General features: G+C 47.4%; 1 protein-coding gene across 3 annotated transcripts in view; it reads right to left on the reverse strand.

The window, feature by feature from the left end:
* The window catches only part of adck1 (aarF domain containing kinase 1), an 88,317-nt gene that overhangs the window by 36,688 nt on the left and 31,353 nt on the right, over positions 1-20,276 (reverse strand). For all 3 annotated transcript variants that reach the window (XM_027013941.2, XM_027013942.2, XM_027013943.2), the window contains exons 5-6: positions 1,146-1,304; positions 670-828 (exon numbers count right to left, since the gene is read on the reverse strand). In XM_027013941.2, coding sequence (XP_026869742.2) covers positions 670-828; positions 1,146-1,304 — 318 coding nt within the window. The remainder of the gene's footprint in view (positions 1-669; positions 829-1,145; positions 1,305-20,276) is intronic.

Here is a 20,276-nt window from a genome sequence, read left to right on the forward strand (position 1 = left end):
GATGGAATGTCAGGGCGAGGAAAGCGGGATACCGCGGACCTGACACGCGCTCACGCATTTAACGAAAAGGAAGCTATTCAACATCGGTCCTAGTGTTGTCTACAGTAAGAGGGTTGTCGTCTGCTTTGAAATAAGGCAACGGCAGATTTCTGTATGAAAAATTGAAGCTCGACTCTTGAAGCTGCAATCTACTATTTCTTAACTAAAGCACGAACTTTGGAAAGGTAGAGGTCTACAGGGGCGGATTACATGCCAGCGCTACTGATCCAAGGTGCCAGTTTGACAGGACTTTTAACAAACACCGTGTAAAGTGCCCTGCAGTCCAGTGAAAGAATAAGTAGCTCAGGTGAACGTGTCCAACTGGAGGGACACAGCAATGACTATTTACATTTATGGCGTTTAGCTGACACTTTTATCCAAAGCGACTTACAATTATGACTGAGTACAACAAGCAATTGAGGGTTAAGGGGCCAAACAGTGGCAACTTGTCAGGGCTTGAACCAGCAACCTTCCGATTACAAGTGAAGTACCTTAACCACTGAGCTACCACTGCCCTTAAACATACACAACAGCGCACGAATGGCCTGACAAGTTGCCACTAGCTAATGCACTGGGTTGATACTGTAAACATGTTACATCCAGGTTCGTGTGTGGGTGTTTTGTGTGGACCTGGAGGAAATCAAAGTGCTTGAGCATGTCGGCCACTCTCTCTGCGTTTCGGCCCTCGTTAAGGAAATCCAGTTCCAGAGGCATGTTCCTCTTGGCCTCCTCCACCAGCCACATGAAAGCAAAGTCAGGGAAGAGCCAGTGAACTGCCTGCAATAGGAACTGCACACACACACACACACACACACACACACACACACACATACAGAAGAGCCAGTGAACCGCTTGAAAGAGGAACTGCACGTACACATGAATGCACAGACACACACATACACACAAACACAGAGAAGAGCCAGTGAACCACCTGCAACAGGAACTGCACACAAACACACAGACACACAAATGCACACACGCACGCACAGACACATGCACGCACTCACACACACACACACACACACACACACACACACACATGGCGGTGCTAAACCAGAGGCGTCATGTATATGCATCACGGCTCCCTCCGGGCTCCGCGTGCCCACCTCCATCACAGCGATGTCCCTGGAGCTCTGCGCCTGGACTTTGGGATGCTGTACCTTGACGGCCACGACGCTGCCGTTGGCCAGGACGGCCCTGTGCACCTGCGCCAGAGAGGCGGCGCCCTCCGGCTCCTCCTGGAAGCTGACGAAGATCTGGCCCAGCTGTCGGAGAGGACAAGAGAGCGAGAGAGAGCAGAGGATGAGTGCGGCACGAGACGCCTGCTCTCGTTTATCGGAGAGGGTCGGAGGAACTCGGCGGAGAATATTAGAGCCACTGTCCCGGCACGGTTCATTAAAGTGATACCCATCTCCCTCACTCTGTCAGCTAGAGGTGGCTGGGAGTCACATGACTGGGCTTGGGGGAACCAGCTCGGTGCTGCTAGGCTGGGAGTATAAACCCCGGGTGGATATATAAACCCCGGGTGGATGTTCTTCAAATCCAAAATGTCTGGTTTAAACCTACTAGAAAGAAACTGTCCTGATGCACTGATTTGTAAAACTAGAGACATACAGGACACATTTCTCTCAATATGTGTAAACCTGTCTCTCTTACAGGACTGCCAGTATCCAAAATGGGCCAAATCACTCACTGACCAGTACAGCACTGGCAGCAGGAGCTAAAAAGCTGGGCACCGGTTCTATCCGTTAAGTGCGGCGAACAGACAGCCGTGTACGTGGAGTAAAGGAACTTCTGGCATCAGGAAGACAAGTCCGTTTCATTGGACCCATGCTGAAAAGAACGCGCTGACGCCACAGGGGCTGATGATGGACCTGCCAAGAGGAAGTGACACGTCTCCTACTCCCACATTTCTGCGCAAGGGGCGACCCAGAAATAAATCCACTAACAGTGAGCTGTGCCTCCTCCATTAGCACCGAGGTTCGCTGACGCAGCCAAGACACCATGGAGACACTACGATAGTTTAAAAAATGTAAAAATAATTTATATATATAAACCTCACTCAACACAAAATGTTGCAAAATCCTAGTTATTTACAAAATGAGTCACTTGGCTGGAGACCAAACACAGATCACCTTTAAATGGGTGTGAAAACTACTTAATGAAGGTCAAGTGACTCCATTTAGACTGTTCCATTTTTCTCCCACTGGGTAAACACACAGCTCTCGGGGAAATGCAAACAAACAAAACCAAACCAAACCACAGCAGAGTAATAAAAACAACATATGTAGACAAGCAGAGCGTTATGAAATCTCTTCTGACAGATCCAAGCGTGTAGGTCTCTGGTCGGGCTCATACCAGGGCTCACGTGCCTTATCGGACACAGAGCTGGGCTTTGCTGGGTGTCTTTGATGCAGCCCGTGGTGCTGCAGGCCATCTATCTGACACACCGGGGCAGCCCTGTGGGGAGAGCAGGAATCCGGCCCTTCAGCGCTTTAGTACCGGCGAGCCAGTAAGCTCGAGCGACAGGCAGCGAGAGTTTCACAAGGCCGGCTCGACGGGAACAACCCAGGACAGAGAGACACTGTTGCAGGGACGCGCCCCCTCGCACACACCTGGATGCTGTGTCGCTCTGGTTTACACCGACGAGGTACGACTGAGCAGCTGCCAGGCAGCGCTGGCTTCAGTTCGCGATACCGCAGAGTTGGGAGCGAAAGGGAAGAACCATGTCACCTTGAACACTGGAACAGAGGAGAGGCCCAGTGTGATGATTCATTTATGGGGTTTTACCAGTGCCTAGTTTGGCCATTTGCCATTACTCTCAGCTGAGCAGTATCAGCTTGTGTGTGTGTGTGTGTGTGTGTGTGTGTGTATGTTTTGTGTGTAAGAGAGAGAGAGAGAGACAGGGAGACCTAGCTTCCTGTCCATGTTGCCAGGTAAGCAGCTGGCTGGCGTAGGAGCAAGACCTCTCCTTCTTGCTCACGCAGTCACCTGTAGATGGGGAAACCCTCAGCCAGCCCACACAGTACTGGAGCAGGGAAGCACCACACACTAAAAGGAGCGATGCAGTAGCTTCCCAAAACCAGGTTTTGTGTTACGGCCTTTGCACACATCTCCAGTATATGTCCACATATCTCTAGGACATATTTACATCCACCAACTTGGTTTGGGTGGAGCAGACAGACTCTGACCCGCCCAGCTGATGCCGCAGGTGGCGCCCGTCCGCTCTCGGGGGTGCGCTCAGGAGTGGGGGAAGGCACACGGCCCATGTGGAGTCCTGTGTCGTACAGCTGGGCGCGAGGCTAGCCCCACGCGGTGTTGCGGTGTTACAGGCAGGATACTGGTTTTCCCACGTTGCCCAGGTCGAGCGCGTAATACTGATGGATTTAAAGGAAAGCTCAAATCAGACCATATGTTGTAACAACAAACGCTTAACGCACAGGGCTGAAAAGTGAGCTGTGGGACTGCGGCACACGCTGCACGAGCAGCCGCACTGCCCCACACGGAGTCTCCGCCGCCCCCCATGCGAGACTGGAGTAATGGAAGCAATTAGACAGCGAGGAGGTTAAGGAGGAGCCCCTGGAGAGCTGTAATCATTAGACAACCTGCTTCTGTGTCATCTGCAATATGTTCGTCCCGCGGAGAGAATAATACAACGACTGCTACTATAAGATCAAAGATGCTCGCAGGAATAATGACTGCTACAATTACAGCTACGGTCCCAGAGGAGCATTGCAGATCAGGTCAGAGCAACAACAACAACAACAAAAAAAGACAGACAGACAAAAAAAAAAAAGGACAAATGTGGACTCTCAGACTCTTCTGCCTCACAGTCTCGATGTCTTGTCCTACCTGCCTTTGTCAGTTTTGTTTGCCTGTGACATCTGTGCCGATGACCTGGCCTGACCCCTCTACAATGATCTGATCGTTTGAGCTGTGCCTGTTATTTTGTTTTCCTCCTCCTTTCACACGGGCTTATCTAAAGCCACAGACGACTGTAAAGAGCGATCATCCTGGCACCTGTGATGGCCTGATAACACGGGCTGAACTCTGACCCACTGCAGCTCGGGTGAACCCCACTGTAAACAACCTCAGATTCTCAGATGGGACAGGAGGGTCAAAGAGAGATTATCTCCTGAAGAAATGTCATCAGGGAAGGGGGGTTGTGATCAGAGGGATAAAGACAGACAGAAGCACTTGTTTCTTCAAGGAATGGTTCAGTAAAATTATATTTACACACAAGGTTCACTCAGATTAACCAGACCATCAAGTTTGCAAGGTGCCAGTATGGTGGTCAGTTCACCACCGTGCAGCTTTTCATTAGCTACGTTAGCTGTAGGGCTCCAGAGCAATAAATAAGGAAGCAGCTTTTGGACAACAGACATATTTTGGCGACTCGACTACATCTGAAGTGAATATACATTTGTATTTGTTCTTTTAAGAGCACTGCATGCCAAAATAATGCGATCAGAGGCAAAATCTTTCCGATAGCTGGCGGCGGTTTACGTGCTGCTGTTCCATGGTGAAGTGAGAATGTGCTGGAGGTTTCCTGATGGAGGCTTCAGGAGAGCTGAACATAGCCGAGGTGACGAGGACGGGCGGAACCCAGGCCATCCCTCTCGTGTCTCCTTGCTATGGTGGACATATCTCAGCAAACCCAGGCAGTCAGGGTGACGAATAGTGGACAATATTCCAGTATGTATCATTTCCTACTTAGCATAATACAGCAATAACTGTTTTGGTGCAGCTTCTGGGCCATAACTCTGCCGTCTCATAAAGACAATCATGATCTGATCACTGTGACCTAGGTCAACGTGAACTGCCCTGACACTGTATCGGATCACTGGAAGGGGCAGCGTTAAACCAGTTTATATTTATCCGATCCAAACTGTCACACTTTACTGATTAATAAAATATTCCTAAAGACAACTCTAATTATCCTGATAATTAATAGAACAGATACGTTTTTCACACCTTCCAGCCGACAACACCATGAGCCCCAAACAAATAAGTCACACAACTGTGGTAACATTTCTTCACATACACCCATATTTACAACTGCAACCGACAAAAACAACTTGAAGCAAAACAAAATCTCCAACTTACTCTCCATTACAGCGACAATGGCCAATCATCTGTGAGCTCATGCAATGATTGGCAGCAACTTTTACCCCCCCCCTCAAAAAAAAAAACCATAATGCACATTGTACTGCATCAGCTGTAAATGTAGCACGTTTGTAAATTCCATTTACTTCAAATGCTGTTTGTTAAATCTAGGGGCGTAAACACTGAAGGAGCTCGCCAAGGAATTCACGCGCACTGTATAGGCACCGCTCATTAACATTTTTATGGTAAAGTGAGTTTTCAATTACACTTTTCATGTCAGTCCTCTTATTCGCTATGTCAGTAAGATTTACTGTATCCTCTCTCCTTTAGAGATTAGCTACATTATCCTAATTAAAGGAAAACAACAATCTACCACCAACAAAATGCTGACATGCTTCTGCTCGATTTGAAATCCTTTTTGAATAAAAGCACAAGACAATAGCGCGCACACACGAACACGTTCCCATATGACAGTGGGGAAGACACTGCTTATTCCCACAGAATGTGAGGAAATCCAACGTGTGACACACGAAAGATTTATGATAACATCAGCCTTGCACCTGCTTTTTCTGAAACCTGAAAGGGAAAAGTATCCAGATGTTAGGCCTATTTATGAGATAGTAGAAGACTAATTAACCTGTTAGCTTACACCTCTAACTATAATATAGAATATATTAATATATAATATAATATAATATAATATCTTATTCCAATCATGTCCTTTCGTATAGTATTGTGATCGTGACATTTCTTGCTACAAATAAAAAATAAAATGCTCGTCAGACAAGGTATCTAAAGATTGGCTTGTACTATTTTGATGAAATTATGATGTTGGACAATATTTTGATTACATTTAGTGTAAAAAAATAGAATTTTTTTTTTTTAAAGCAGGTCTGCACACTGACTTGGAGTTGGAACGCCCCCTGCCCCCAGCACACCTACACCCACACCCACACCCCTCCACCTCTTTAGTTCGTCCTTTGAGTCTTATATCTGACCAAATACTTTGGTAGCATGAGCCCACTCATCTATATTTCTTTTACATTGGCAGGCTAACAGCGCAGTGCCAATAAAACGTTGCACGGTGCAGCCCTGTTATTAACCCTGCAAGACGGCCAGAGGACGGATAGACCTTTAAAAGCCTTCACGTAAGGAGTCACACTGACGCAGCCAATAGGCGTTTTTCACACTGTCTGCAAGGTGGGGCCTTAACAGCTTTGCTTTAAAACCTGGATGCAGGCCCGTCCGGGTAGATACCTCCCCCTCCCCCACCTCCGCACCTCCACCACCCAAGAGGGGAAAAAAACAAACCATAGAAGGCACTTTTAGATTCACCTCGCCGTCCGTGGCCCTTGGGTGAAATTACAGGGAAAGCAACAAAGACCACAAAGCGCTCTCCCATGCTGCGCTCCATCAGCGCTCAGCCTGCTGGAGACGGCCATGTCATTTTCTGCAGTGAAATGGCAGGATGTTTGGAGAGCTGAAGCCTGGCGGAGCCTCCACAGGGGTCAGGGAGGTCAACGAGGAGATACACCGTCCCTGCCCCTGAACATAGAACCTCCGTGTGGGGCTCAGTCGGCGCCCGCCATGTCAGATATGCTGTCTTGTATACGTAATCCAAAGAGTGATAATCCAAGAACATATCGATAAACTCGGAAATTCAGAAGTGTATATAGGAATCTAGAGAGCAATTATAATGTATTTATATTATATTTATATAATTATAATGTAAATGTACAGGTTGGATAAAAACAGGTTGGAAAGCCCAGTAGAGCAAAAAGGATTCAAGATAAATGGCGTGCAGTGTGGGTTTATGATATCCACGGTAGGATGATGGGTGGCTGAGCGGGAACCGAAGACATATTTGGTGCTTAGGAAGAAAAGATGCAGAGCAAAATGGATGGCCGTCCTCCAACCCAACACAAAGGATCCCTCGTTAAGTTAGAGCAGAGGCCACGCAAAACAACACCCCCGGCCATGACAACTATCCCAGTCATTGCCATCTGCTGTCCACGCATTCCAGACATGGAAAGATGGAATCCCGCAGGAGCGAGTATGCCGCCTTCGTATCCTTCTCCCCACCCGCCGCTCGCTCACTCTGCCTGGGGCGGTAGATGAAGCTTTTTTCAACTGCTTTTCGGAGAAGGCCGTCTTAAGAGGCGACTGCGAGGGAGCGCGGCCCACGAGCGGGGTGAAAGAGCAGTGATGGCCACACCTGCACTGACTTTACCAGCCGCCGCATAGGACTCTAATCCCATTCAGCTAATTGCGCCATAATTACTGGCGATAAAAGACCATCGTGTAATCAAGGTCCCATAAGTGCTGCTCGCAGAGCAGCTACACAAAAGCCTTTTTTTTTGCACCTCCCTTGCACCTCGTAAGTCTTTCCTCCGTTCCTTTCTATTATGGGGTGACAGAAACGTAACAAATTGTGACTGACTGCAAGGAGCGAACGTATCCACTTGGCGGTGGTCGGCTCCACACCCTCAACCCCCTTCCCCCCACCAGAAGAAAGTTTTCCGCAGGGAGGTGTTAGTCGTTCCGCAGCGGCACCTTGGGTACGGTGCGGGCGTGCCAGTAGCTGTGCCACAGGTTGGTTGATGCGTTTGACAGGCCTCTCCTTCACACATGGCCTCCCACAGTGGCTTCCCCAGCAAGGCCTTCATGGCTCCGCAGGGCATTCAGACCTTTACCTGCCGTGTGGGCTGCGGCTTTAACCCACACGGGCGGCGCCCGCCACCTGCCGAACACTTTTTTTTTGGCCGACTTTAGGCCTGCTGTGCAAAGACCTGTGGCAGTTCTAAGATTCGCAGTCCTAAACTGGGCTGCGCGTGCAATGCATGTGGTTTCGCCAGAGAGTTTTTTGGAAGAGAATGAACACGCGCTACCACTATGGCCAAGTAATTTGACAGAGAGGATTCCAAAGCGCGCGGGGAACGCCTGGATGGACAGAGCAGATCAGTTTCTGCCAGCCCCCAGGCTGGCCAAAGCCAACACCGATATGTTTTTTTTTGTTGTTGTTATTTTTTACATGGAACACTTACAAGAAAACATCATTTCATCTGCAATATTGAACAGGAAAATGAAATCAGGTGTCTGGCCCCAAAGCTATGGACTAATTTAACCTCACATAACTGCAGGAACGTTTAAGTGGCACTTCGTCAGAGGGGTAGGAATTTGTGGCCCCTCCATGAGGTGTTACACCGCGGCAGACTTCCGGGCCGCCGTTTAGACAAGCAGAAGCGTTAGCAAAATGTTTCACTGGCCCTCTGAACCCCCGTCCTCTGCTGATGGGCTATCACGCGGATCGGCCCTGGCAGCTTAACGCACGCGCCTGCTTTGAAAAGTAATTTGTGTACGGCTTAACCTTGCCCTGTTGTTCCCACCTCCAGTTGGCCTGACTGCATTCCCCGGGACCCCATAGGGATTTGCATGAAGTTGACGTGCTGCTGGCGCTCACTGTGATGACGATGGACGGCACGAGAGAAAACCGGCACGTCTCACAAGGTGTCACGTCTTGCTTTCCCTTGCTTTTCCCCCCACACACCAAAGCTTAAACGCTTTTTTTAAAAGCAAATTTTTGTTCTCCTTTTCTTTTCACAGCATATGCGTTCTTTGTGTTTTCCATTTGTTGAAACTGCAAAAACATGAAGGCCTCTTTGCTCCCGGACGCACGAGCTGCAGCACGGCTGGGGCTGAAGAAAAAGCAAACAGAGAGCATGGTACGCGCGCCGCCTCGGTTCTAATTTAGTGAAAGGGTGAGGCGAGCAGCACGGGAACACCCTGCTAGAGCTCTTCCAGGGAATCGCTTCTGCGGCATATGAGAGGTGTGAGCTCGCCTCTGAAAAATGGTGAGGCCTTAATAGGAAGCTCTAAGTAGCTCTTACACACCGCTTCTGATAGCACATCTATCAGAGCCAGGGGTCTGGGAGAAAGCCATTACAAAAAGTAATAAAAAGGAACGTGGAGGGGACAAAAGGAGTCAAATACTGACGTTTCCATTTTCCCCTCTCCCCAAGACTGAAAATGTTTGTTCACAGTTCAAAAAACATACACGGTTCTCATGCACATAAAAAGCCACAAATGCACACACATGCCCAAAAACATGCATGCGCGCACACTTCACACACACACACACACACACACACACACACACACACCGGCGGACAGAGAGCCGATAGGAAGTTCAACTTTAAATTAGTATTTGGAATGATGCAGTCACCAGCGTAAGCTAAAAGCAGAAATGGAATGCAAATAAGCAATCCAGAGCCGACTCCAATCAGCATGGGTATAGCCACTGTAAACACACATGTGGAACATCCTCATTTACCATTCAAGGAGTTTCGAGTTTAATCTAGCCGCGCATTCGGGAAGATGTTTGTCATCAGCAAGATGCCCATTTTGGCGGCGCCCGCTGCCATTTCGGCGTGGCGTTCGGGAATAATAAGGAGTTTTCTAACCAGCCCAGCACAAAGACGCGTGAGGTAATGTGTAATCAGGAGCGATCAGATCTTTGCGTGGACGAACTCTGCAGCGGTGCCGCTGGTGGTGTTTGTGGGGGGGGAACTGACACGCCGCTGCCGTATTTCAAAGGTGTAATTAAAACACGCAGTAATCACGCCAAACACATGCCCCGCCTCCTGCACGGACACCTCCGATTGTGCTTTGTTAGCAGCGCCAGCTGTTCTGCGGGGAGTACAAAGGGAGGACGGAGCGAGCGAGCGTGAACAGGTCGTTTGATCCTGAGAAGTCGCCAGGGCCTCGTCGGAGCCTTGTTAAGTGAGGAACGTACAGCTGCTTTAACCAGTCAGACACATGAAGCAGGCAGACGGGCACCTAATGGCACGTTAACAGGACGCATGCGCTTTGGCGACTCTCCACCACTCACAAGGCGAAGCGACACTCTTCTCCCAAAGCAGAAAAACAATCCTTGAGAAACCAGGAAATAATGAGTTATTTTACCTTATCTGCTAAAGCGATTTTCAGAGGGAACAGAAGCGCCACCTCTCCGGTGATCTCCTTTTGTCCAGGCACAGTTCTGCAGGTTCCCCCGAGCCTCCTGGGACTTATAAATAATACCAGCCGAACCAAGGAACAAAGCTTCAGCCTCTGAGAGATGAATGCTCTCAACACACTCACTCTACAACTGCCCACTACCATTTCACTATCTCTAGTTTGCACAAAAAGGTTGTTTTTACTTTGCGCTCCTATACATTCCACTCTATGGAGCAGGACATGATAACGAAGTGGCATCAAATACAGTATAAATCAGGAGGAGGCCACTAACCTTTATGGGGACATAAGTGTAAATCCTCTGACACCTACACTGAACGGCCACTTCATTAGAGACGCCGATCTAGTAGCATGTTGGACCTCCTCAGGCCTCTAGAAGCGCAGCAATTCATCATGGCATGGATGCCACTAGGTGTCGAAATGGTTCTGCAGGAATCGTTCTTGCAGTTGCCGCCAATTAGACAGTGACACTTGCATGCTCTGGACAGCCCATTCTATCTTATCCCAGAGATTGACAGGATTAAGATCTAGGGACCGGTGAAGGCCAAGGAAACAAGGAAAACTCACCGTCATGTTCCTGGAACTGATTCGTGACTACATGACCTTTGCGGCATGGCGCGCTGTCCTGCCGAAATTGTCTGTCTGCCATAGGGTAAACAGCTGCTCTGAAGGGGTGAACTTGGCCACTGTGATTAGTTAAGCCCTACTGTCCAAGTGTCTATCCGCAGGTATCAGAAGACGTAGGGTGTGTCAAGAAAATGTTCCCCACACCATTAGTCCACCTCCACCAACCTGAAACTTTGACCCCTAACAGGAAAGACTCAGATTCATGCCACTTGTGGCAAATTCTGGCCCTCCCATCAACCAGGTGCAACAGAAACCTGGAATCATCTGACCAGGTGATGTTTTTCCACTGCTCAGTGATGCAGTTTTTGCGCTCTTCTGCCCACTGTAGTCTTGCCTTTCGTTTTTCCCGTAGACAGCGATGGCACTCAAACTGGTCGTCTGCGATGAACTGTGCATTCGGACATGTTAGCTGCAGCACTGGTGTTGGATTTGGATGCAATCTGCTTGACTGTGTGCTACTTGATGGCCAGAACAAGTCTTCTCCTCTGACCCCTTACGTCAACGAGTTGTTTACGTCCACAGGATCCCCTTCCGCTGGATGTTTTTCCTCAGTCACACCAGTCTTGGTGAACTCTCAACACCGTTGCATGAGACAACCCCACAAGGCTGACATGCCTCATTCGAAGTTGTTCGAATCACTCGATTTTCCCATTCTAATGCAGATTCACGCCGAAATCCATCCACAAAAAACTTTCTCTCCTGATTTTATGCTGCACTCCAGGGTCACATGTATAATTTCCATGCAGGGAAGCTCCAATCAGCAAAGGGCAGGTGGATTAGTACACCAAGTTATAGCATAACCTCATCTTCAGCTCGATCACAGCTCTAGCCTTCAAAGCATATGATTCTTTCTGGCCTCCAGTGAAGCAGCCCGGCTTGCACCAGTGGTCTCTCCCAGCACCGGGGGGGGGTCAGATTAGCGAGCCTAAATAAGAAGCCAGGGAGAGCTGAGGGCGGCGGAGGCCCCCGTGGGGGAGAGAGGACGCGGAAGGAGCTTTGTTTGACCTCTGTGTGTGCAGCAGGGAAGAGCGCAGAGAGAGACACAAGGGTTTGTTTAGGATGTCAGCCGTGCTGGGCTCGACGGCGAGACGAGTTGCGGAACCGCACAGGGTGAATAAGGAAGCAGACACAGCTGGGCCGCTTCTAATCAGAGAGCGCGGAGGGGAGGCAGAGTCACACTTTAAAGATTTAACAGCATCTTTTTTACCACGTGAAGCAAGCGAGCCACATTGAGGGCTCCATTCATTTAGCAGGGAGCAAAAGGGGAGGGACGCATCTGCCCCCGCCGTCCTTTTTCATGTCACCTGTCTCGCCTTTTTCGTCCCTGACAGGGCGCTGATTAAGAAGAGACACGGCCCTGAGTGGTGGCTGATTATGCCTTCCGGGTGGATCAATCTCGCCTTCAACTTTCTTTATATCCGGGAGTTGGTGAAGAGGTCGGGTGTGCACCAAACTCCACAGCTGCAAACATTCAAGACAAGTCTCTGAGTCAAGGGACACGGGGCGACAAGGCTGGCCGAAGACGAGAGAACTGCAGCATGACAGGAGAACACCAGCTGAACAGCCAGCAGAACACCTTCTGTGTAAGTCTCTTGATTAATGATACAAGAATTCATTTTTCTATGAACACTGCCAATACTGCTCATACATGAGAAATATTGGTAGTATCAGTGTTCAAGAACTAATTATGTATATAGACAACAGTACCTACAGTAATGCAAAAAAAAAAAAAAAAAAAATGTAGGCCTAAGACAATAAACACTTATTCATTCAAGTAAATGCTGGTTTTCACTGATGATATAACATTTAACACATATATAACACAATGCATATATATCAAAATATACATTTTGCAGTCTGTCTGAGGTTTCTATTTCGGTGCACAGGAAAAATACTGTGACTGAAGGCGTGATTAAATTAACAATTTAACATTAACAATTAACTGCATTCTAAACAATGAACGTTTCTCTTGAGGTTCAAGTCAAGCACATTTTTATTAGAAAGTTCATTGGAGAGTATATTTCATTCCCAAATCATCAAAGTGTTTGGATTTGTTAGTTAGAAAAAAGCTTCATTACAAGAAAGGCCAGAGCGGACTCCACATGCTTTGGAATACAGGGTGTAGACTTCTTCATTCTCTCTATGACTCTGTGGTGGCATCAGCCATCTTTTATGGAACTACTTGCTGGGGCAGTGGTATCACTACAGCGGACCAGAAGAAACTGGGAAAACTTCTCATGTAGGCCAGTTCTGTCCTGGGCTGTGCACTAGACTCAGTGGAGTCCACACCCAGCTGGGATGAGGAGGATGCTGTCCAAGCTGGCATCCTTAATGGAGAACATCACCCACCCAGTACAGGATCCCGCCCACTACGGTTCCTTCAGTGATGGTCTCCCCCACCTGTGGCGTGTGAAGGAGAAATACTGCAGCTCCTTCCTCCGAACTGCTGTTAGGCTCTACGACCGGCACCACCCCAAACACAGCGTCACACATTCTACATTATAACTAATACAATAAGGACCCACACCTCACTTCACCCAATGCCACTCTTCTTAATGTGCAACCTTTGCCCTGTACCTCATCACCTGTATAACACTGTCAATATCGGCATTTCTATAAATGCTGCCATTGAATATCTTAAATAGTGCAATAACACTTGTGTATAATTTTGCTCTATTTTATTTTTGATAATAGATGCTTATCTCATATATTATCTGACTTTATTTGATTATATAGGTCATTTGATATGTTGTACCCTTTGCACCTTTCTATGTAAAGCCTGCTCTTATTATTTGTCTTGAATTCAGATGCTGTAGCAACATGAACCTCCTCAGGACGGATAATAAAAGGCTATCTTATCTTATCTCATCTCTGCACGGGCCTTTCAGGAAGCCACAAAACCCGGAGCAAGAGGACTGAGTTTTGGAGATGTGCAGAAACATTCAAATGTTCTAATATGGGCCCGGATCCGATGGCTGCAACCTCTGTATGGAAGCCAATGGTGGTACACGACTCTCAACAGTCATCTCATTCAGGGCAGCATTCACAAGAAAGAGAAGTGCAATCACTTCTAACCATGCTATGGTCCCATTCAGAATAGTGCCAATATATAGAGTGGATGAATAGCTTGTTAATGGAGCGGATATTCATACTGAAGAGATGCAGAGATAACATTCGGCTCTGGGGGATATGAGAAAGAAATTCTGGAGAGTGAGATAGTGGTGTGTTTATGGTAATATTCTAATCTCTTATCATGCTATAGATGAGAAACCCAAAGGGTATTTATCTCCTTTTGAACTGACACACCACTGCTTTATTCCTTTTTATCACCATTTTTGAGAACCTTCCACCCATCTTTGTGTCATCGCATCTAAAAGCAACAAGAGTTTATGATTCCTTTATGATTTGGCAGTGAATGGTTTCTGCTTTGCTTCTTTAAAACTTCGGTCGGCGAAATAAACTTCTGTTTGCAGTTTGTTAAACCCACGGCTTACTCTGTAACTACCCCAAACGCCTTCTCATGCTACGGCTCAAAACATATGCTGTGAATTGTCGTGTGCTCCAGTTGTGCGCGCTGTGAACGCAACTGCTGTCATGGAACATTAAAATGTGCAGGCCTAAACAGCGCATTGGGGTAACACCTTCAGGGGTGTTTTTAAGGAGCAAAGCGCCATAATTTGTCACGTACAAGCGCGGCCTGCAGGTGTGGGGTTTGGTGGAGGAGTTTTCACTGATACGATCGCCTACCCTGCTGTCCTCTGGGCTCCTGTCAGTATAGCAGCTATATTAAGGAATCGAGTGCTTCCCTCTGAAATGAGTGATCACGGTTGGTGTTCACAGCTCAACTGCAGCATGTGGTATAAGCATGCCTGCATTTAGCTGTCTTTATAGTAAACAAACACTTTTACCGTAATGTTTACTGCTTACTGCAGCTTGGCCAATATGGTCATAAATAACAAGCCATAAATCAACCCCAAACCTTCCAAGAGTACAAATAAACTTCAAAAAAACTTAACAATACACATTGTACATCACATATTTATTCTGTACATCCCTTATTGTCAAATGCTGTGTTCGCAAACCACTCGCTTAAAATCTATGGACCAGACAAGAACTTGGTGCATGGCAAAGAACAAAAGTTCTTTTTTCTGTTTTGTCTGTTTTGTGTTCTGCTTTCTCGTGAGTTAAGTAAGCCTTACGGAAGCATCTTTTAGCGCGCTGTGCAGCACACTGCGCGGTGCAGTGGACGGCATTCTCGGCTCAGATCTGAGCAGACAGATTGCCGAGGCTCCGGCCAGCACTGCAGCGCCCCACCATCACGCAGCTCCTCTAGAAAAGCAAACTGTGAGGCTGGTCCCTTTCCGAGGACAAACTCCGGATTCGCTCAAGAACATAAAGAGGCTTTTATTTTAAAAGCCCAGCTAAGGACAAGAATTCAATGATTCAACGATCTTGTGCTGTTCCCAAACAGAGGAACACTGAAGGCACTTCTCTAGTAAGGAGGGCTCTCCTCAAGAGCTGGCACAACATTATCCTTCAAGGGTTCGCTATCTGGCTATCTGAGCCAGTGGTAGTAATGAACACTTTTTAATTGGAAAGGTACAAGAACCCCCACCTGCGTTGCGATGGCAGGACCTCAGAGGGTATGTGCCCAGGGAGCTACGGACCTTCTTCACCTTTCTATTTGTTTTAACATCACTGCAGGTTTTGAGCACTGACATATAATTATCACAGCTGTGATAAACAATAAATACAGTATTTAAACACAGGCACTCTCTTAGTGACAGGCGGCTTCCTCATCGCTGGACTGCTACTCCTAAAAGCATGCACTTGGGAAGAGAGTGGAGACTGGCTCTGATACAGTGAGCTCAGTGCAGTGGTCCTGGGGGTGGGGTGGGGTGGGGTGGGGTGGGGGGCCATATGGGAACAGGAAGAACAGGGACAGCCTGCCCTCTGGGTATGTGTCACACGACTCAGGAAGCCTCCTCAAAGCCATGAGGTCGAATGCAGTACAGTTGCCAGAGCATTGGACATGCTCCGTTACTACCATAAACCAATGGCCTAAAAAAAATAAATAATCCCTGCTTCTTACCTGTGTAAAATGCGCTGAAGGTTCTTTTTGCATTTTGGAATCCAGACAGCAGCTAAGGGGTTATTGTTTGGGTTTGTACACAAAATCAATCACATCGATGATAGCAAACCATCCAATATGGCTCCAGCAGTTCCAGGGTGCATTCTCAAAGTTAAGAGACAACGGGGCCTCATTTATCAAGCATGCACGATCAGATATGATGGTGCAAATTGCAATTTCACAAGGTGATTTATGGCTCACCCCAGAGTTGCCAAGTTGGAGACGGGTTTTTCAAATATCACATGATATTTAGGGACATGTCTGATGTCCTTATTTTGTGTGTATGTGGTGTCTGTGTGTGTGTGTGTTTCCAGGAGAGTGGGCTGATCTCAGAACCCACAATCACACACTACTCAAATCTGTTGATATTCAAGTAGCTACTCAGAACCCACCTCAGTAATTCCATCTTTCCACAGTACAGAAACTTTTTTTCCATTTCCACTAGCAAGTACCTACTGGTACATTTGTCAGAGATTTCCTTTAGGTCATACGTATTTGATATGTAAGCTCATGCTGGCTTCTATGTGTGCTTTACGTCAAAGCCCAGTCACCAATAACCAATGACCTCACCGGATCCCATTCTAACGGCTCTGTCGAGGTCATGGGGCGAGTCTGGGCTCGGTCATCCGCTCTAAAGCCAGCGCAGAATCTGGGAACACGCCCCGTGTTTACTTCACACCCTGTCTTGGCACGCGGACGGGAGACAGTACAGTAACAGACCGTATGCCTCCGGAGACGAGTGTGTCTTTGAGAATGACGGAGAGAGACAGAGAGAGAGAGAGAGAAAGAGAAAGAGAGACGGAAAGACAGAGAGAGACAGAGAGAACAGAGTAGGAACAAAAAGAGAGAGAGAGATTAATCACAGCTGACACCACACTTAATGCATCAGTCTGGTCCTGCTACTGAAACTGCACTGTCAAAGCTGGAGCAGTGTGCCGCCAAACATACACCCCCCGAACGCGCGCATTCCGCACATCATTAGGGAAATGATGCACATTTACATGCTCAGCTGGCTGCGGTGTAATTGAAAATGCGGCGGCGGCGGCGTCTGCCTGCGGCCCCGCCCCTCTCCCCCTGCATCCCTCCTTTGCGTAACCAGGCGCACGCTCTGCCGGCTGCTGCTAGGCTGACACTCGTCTGCCATCTGTTGTTTGCTGGTCTCCGGGAACGCACCCCTGCTTTACGAGTACTGCCTCGTGTCTAGCAGGTGCCCCGGAGAGCCCATGGCTCGGAGAGCGCCCCCCGCGGGGGGCAGGAGAGGAGGCAGGGGCTCGCAGCCCGGCTGGCGGTGAACAGACTAGGGAGGGTAATGGTGGCACAAATGAGGATGCATAAGAGCACCGTCACCGACACCGCACACACACACACACACACACACACACACACACACTCTGCAGCAGTGCTTGGCTCACTCGCGTACCATCCATCAGATGTGCCTCGCAGGACACACCATCCCACTGCCACGGTACAGAGTTATGAAAATGAGTCCTTATCTCTCTTTATCGCTACTTCTTGAAAGAACAAAACCATTTACTCCGATACGCTTGGACCTAATATGGGAAAATGATTCTTTGTTGGTAAAACCGTGTGATGCACTCGGCTGCCCTTTCTCAAGGGCACCACAGCCAACTTTAAGGAGTCAGAAGGAACTTGGAAGGTTTATTTTTCCTCTTAGAAAAGAAAAAAAACCAAGAAAAAACAGTATTAAAGAAGTCAGTGATGGGTTCTACGTGGAAGGTTAAGTGAGTGTTAGTGTCTGATCCACCTGCTCAGAAGGCAGCTCAGCTGCTGTGATGGGACCGGGGTCCTTCCGTCATTACACATCTTACTGTGCCCTGTGCTGCAAAGACGGGAGGTGGAGAGCGAAAAAAACAGCTTATAGCACAAAAAACGGAAAGCCTTTACTAAACCAAGATTAACAGAAAACAAAGTGAGACCTTTAGCATAAAGGAAATTCATGAAACGCTGCAGTATCGTGAGGCACCGTGGCAAATACCTTACACCCAACAGTCCATATTGTTCTGCGTCTCTGACCACTGGGAGACCCATGAGGGACTGGCGGGAGAGATAGTACACTTACGGAAGTTCCTCTCACTGTCTCAGAAAAGGTTAATTAAGTCTCTTTTAGCTAATGGATGAAAGGGACTTTGTCTGATTAACCCAAACATTTAGGGGCGGTGAGAACCTGCACACCTGGCCTGAGTGCGCACACCTTCAGTAAGAGAGGTTTTATGCATCTGCAGGTGTCAAACCATAGAGCTGAAATTCGTATGCTGACAGCTACTGTTATTTCTTAGGTACAGAATACTTTTTTGACCTTATACTTAATGTTGGCTTTTTTTTTTTTTACTGTTTTAGTTGTTACTTTTGTTATTATTGTTATTGTTGTTTACTCTTGCTCAAATTGCTTTGATAGGTAACCTGAGTCATACACCCACACACATACACTAGTACCTACACACCCAGTCCGACAATCCATGCACAATCCAGCAATGCCACAGCAAACTTAACGTCTTAGGAAAATGATTATTTGACAAAGAAATGGAGTGCAGTGAATATAAAGAGCTCAGGCAATAGCTGGAAACCAACCAAAAACAACCATTCCTCTGACTGATGATCCTAAGGCCACAACCATCCCCTCAGCTGATAAATAAGATAATGACTAAAGCAAAAAACAAAAAAGCGGCGACTCAAGACTGTCACAGCCTCAGAAATTCAGCAGTGACACCCCTGCCCTGGGACCGGCTCGTGACTACAGACCTGATCCCATTTCTCCCTCTCCGTCACTTCCCCACCGCAACCACACACACACACACACACACACACACACACACACACACACACACACACACACACACACACACACACACACACACACACACACACACACGGGCCGCCTATGAAGTAGTGTAAAGTAATTAGCTCCATTTTTCAACTGAATGTGATAATTACGCTTGATAAATATTTGCATAATTGAAGTACCCGGGCCCGATCGGCAGTCCTGGCGGAGCTGGAAGCCGAGGGTCTAGGCAGGGGCCTGGCGAAAGGGAGGCCGGGCTGCACCCTCGAAGAAACAAGTCCAAACAGTGGACTGCCCGGTTCACGCATTAGGTTCGGTACGGCAGCGCCCAAAATTTTTGCAGTAGTCCTGAGTAGGCGGCAGCGTACAGTGTGATATATGGCCAACAGCGGCACATATGAACTCTGAGTTACCAGGAGCAGAAGAGTGTGTGAACACACACGTAACCATTGCAACCTTGAATAGCTCCTGCATGAGGAAACTGTTTAATTATTCATTTAATTAGCTTGGTCAAATCAATTTAATCAAGTGTGGCAACTAAAATTGTGGTAACATTGTTGCGAGTGGTTTGAGTCCAGTATGTTTCTCTCCACACCAGATGAGAGCATGTCTTGAAAAAGCTGGAGAATTCTGGACAATCATTTGTTATAAAGCTTTTTTCTCTCTTCACGAAAGTGACAAAAAGTGTAACTAAAAATTCGCATGTGAGCACGTGAGCAGTAAGTGAGCTGCGCTGATCGGAGAAGAGAGGAGGCACGGTGTGCTCCATGTGCACAGGGAGTCAGGCCATCGGTCCGGCCCTGCCGACATTCTCGTTCGGAGCCGATGGCTGCTAATGGATCAAGTGCTGGCAAACATTTGTCGCAAACACTCAGCCGAAAATGCGCAGCAAAGCCGCATCAGCAGAGGAACATTTGCAACAACTCTGCTGTGCTTAACAGTCACAACAAACTGTCAAAGAAATGATGGAAGAGCCCGTTTTAATTAGCCAAGTGTTAATCTGTATGTTAGAACATAAAGAGGCAAATCACTGTTAGTAGAACTATTAAAAGGAGGCCCTATTGCTTTAAGAAAACTAAAATAATTGTTAGTTGATTTAAAAAGAGGCAGAAAAATTTTATAGGATGTTTAATTTTATTAGAAAATTAGAAAAGTACTACCAACACAACTGTATGTGTTTGATTAATAATGTAAATTTTAGAACAGAAGCTAAACGTCATTCTAAAATGACCCAACAAATTTCTTTTTCTTCTTCTTCATATTATTATAAATATATAAATACATTATTGTGAACATCATTATCATCATCTTAACATGCATGGTTTTTAATCCTGTCTTTTGGTCTTCTGAGCTAAAACACAATCTAAGACAGCACACTCTGTGTATCAGTGCTCGGGTTTATTAATTGAGGGGAGTTGGGGAGACTAATATTTCTCTGGCTGGAGAGTTTAAAGGCGTGTGAATTGGGGAGATAGGGAGACGGCAAGCCAAAGTCGGGACCGGTGTCTTTATTCCGCCCGACGCCTCTGTGATATCAATAATTCCTTATCTAAATGGATC

The sequence above is a fragment of the Electrophorus electricus genome, chromosome 13 (genome assembly GCF_013358815.1).
Source record: "Electrophorus electricus isolate fEleEle1 chromosome 13, fEleEle1.pri, whole genome shotgun sequence".
NCBI lineage: Eukaryota > Metazoa > Chordata > Actinopteri > Gymnotiformes > Gymnotidae > Electrophorus > Electrophorus electricus.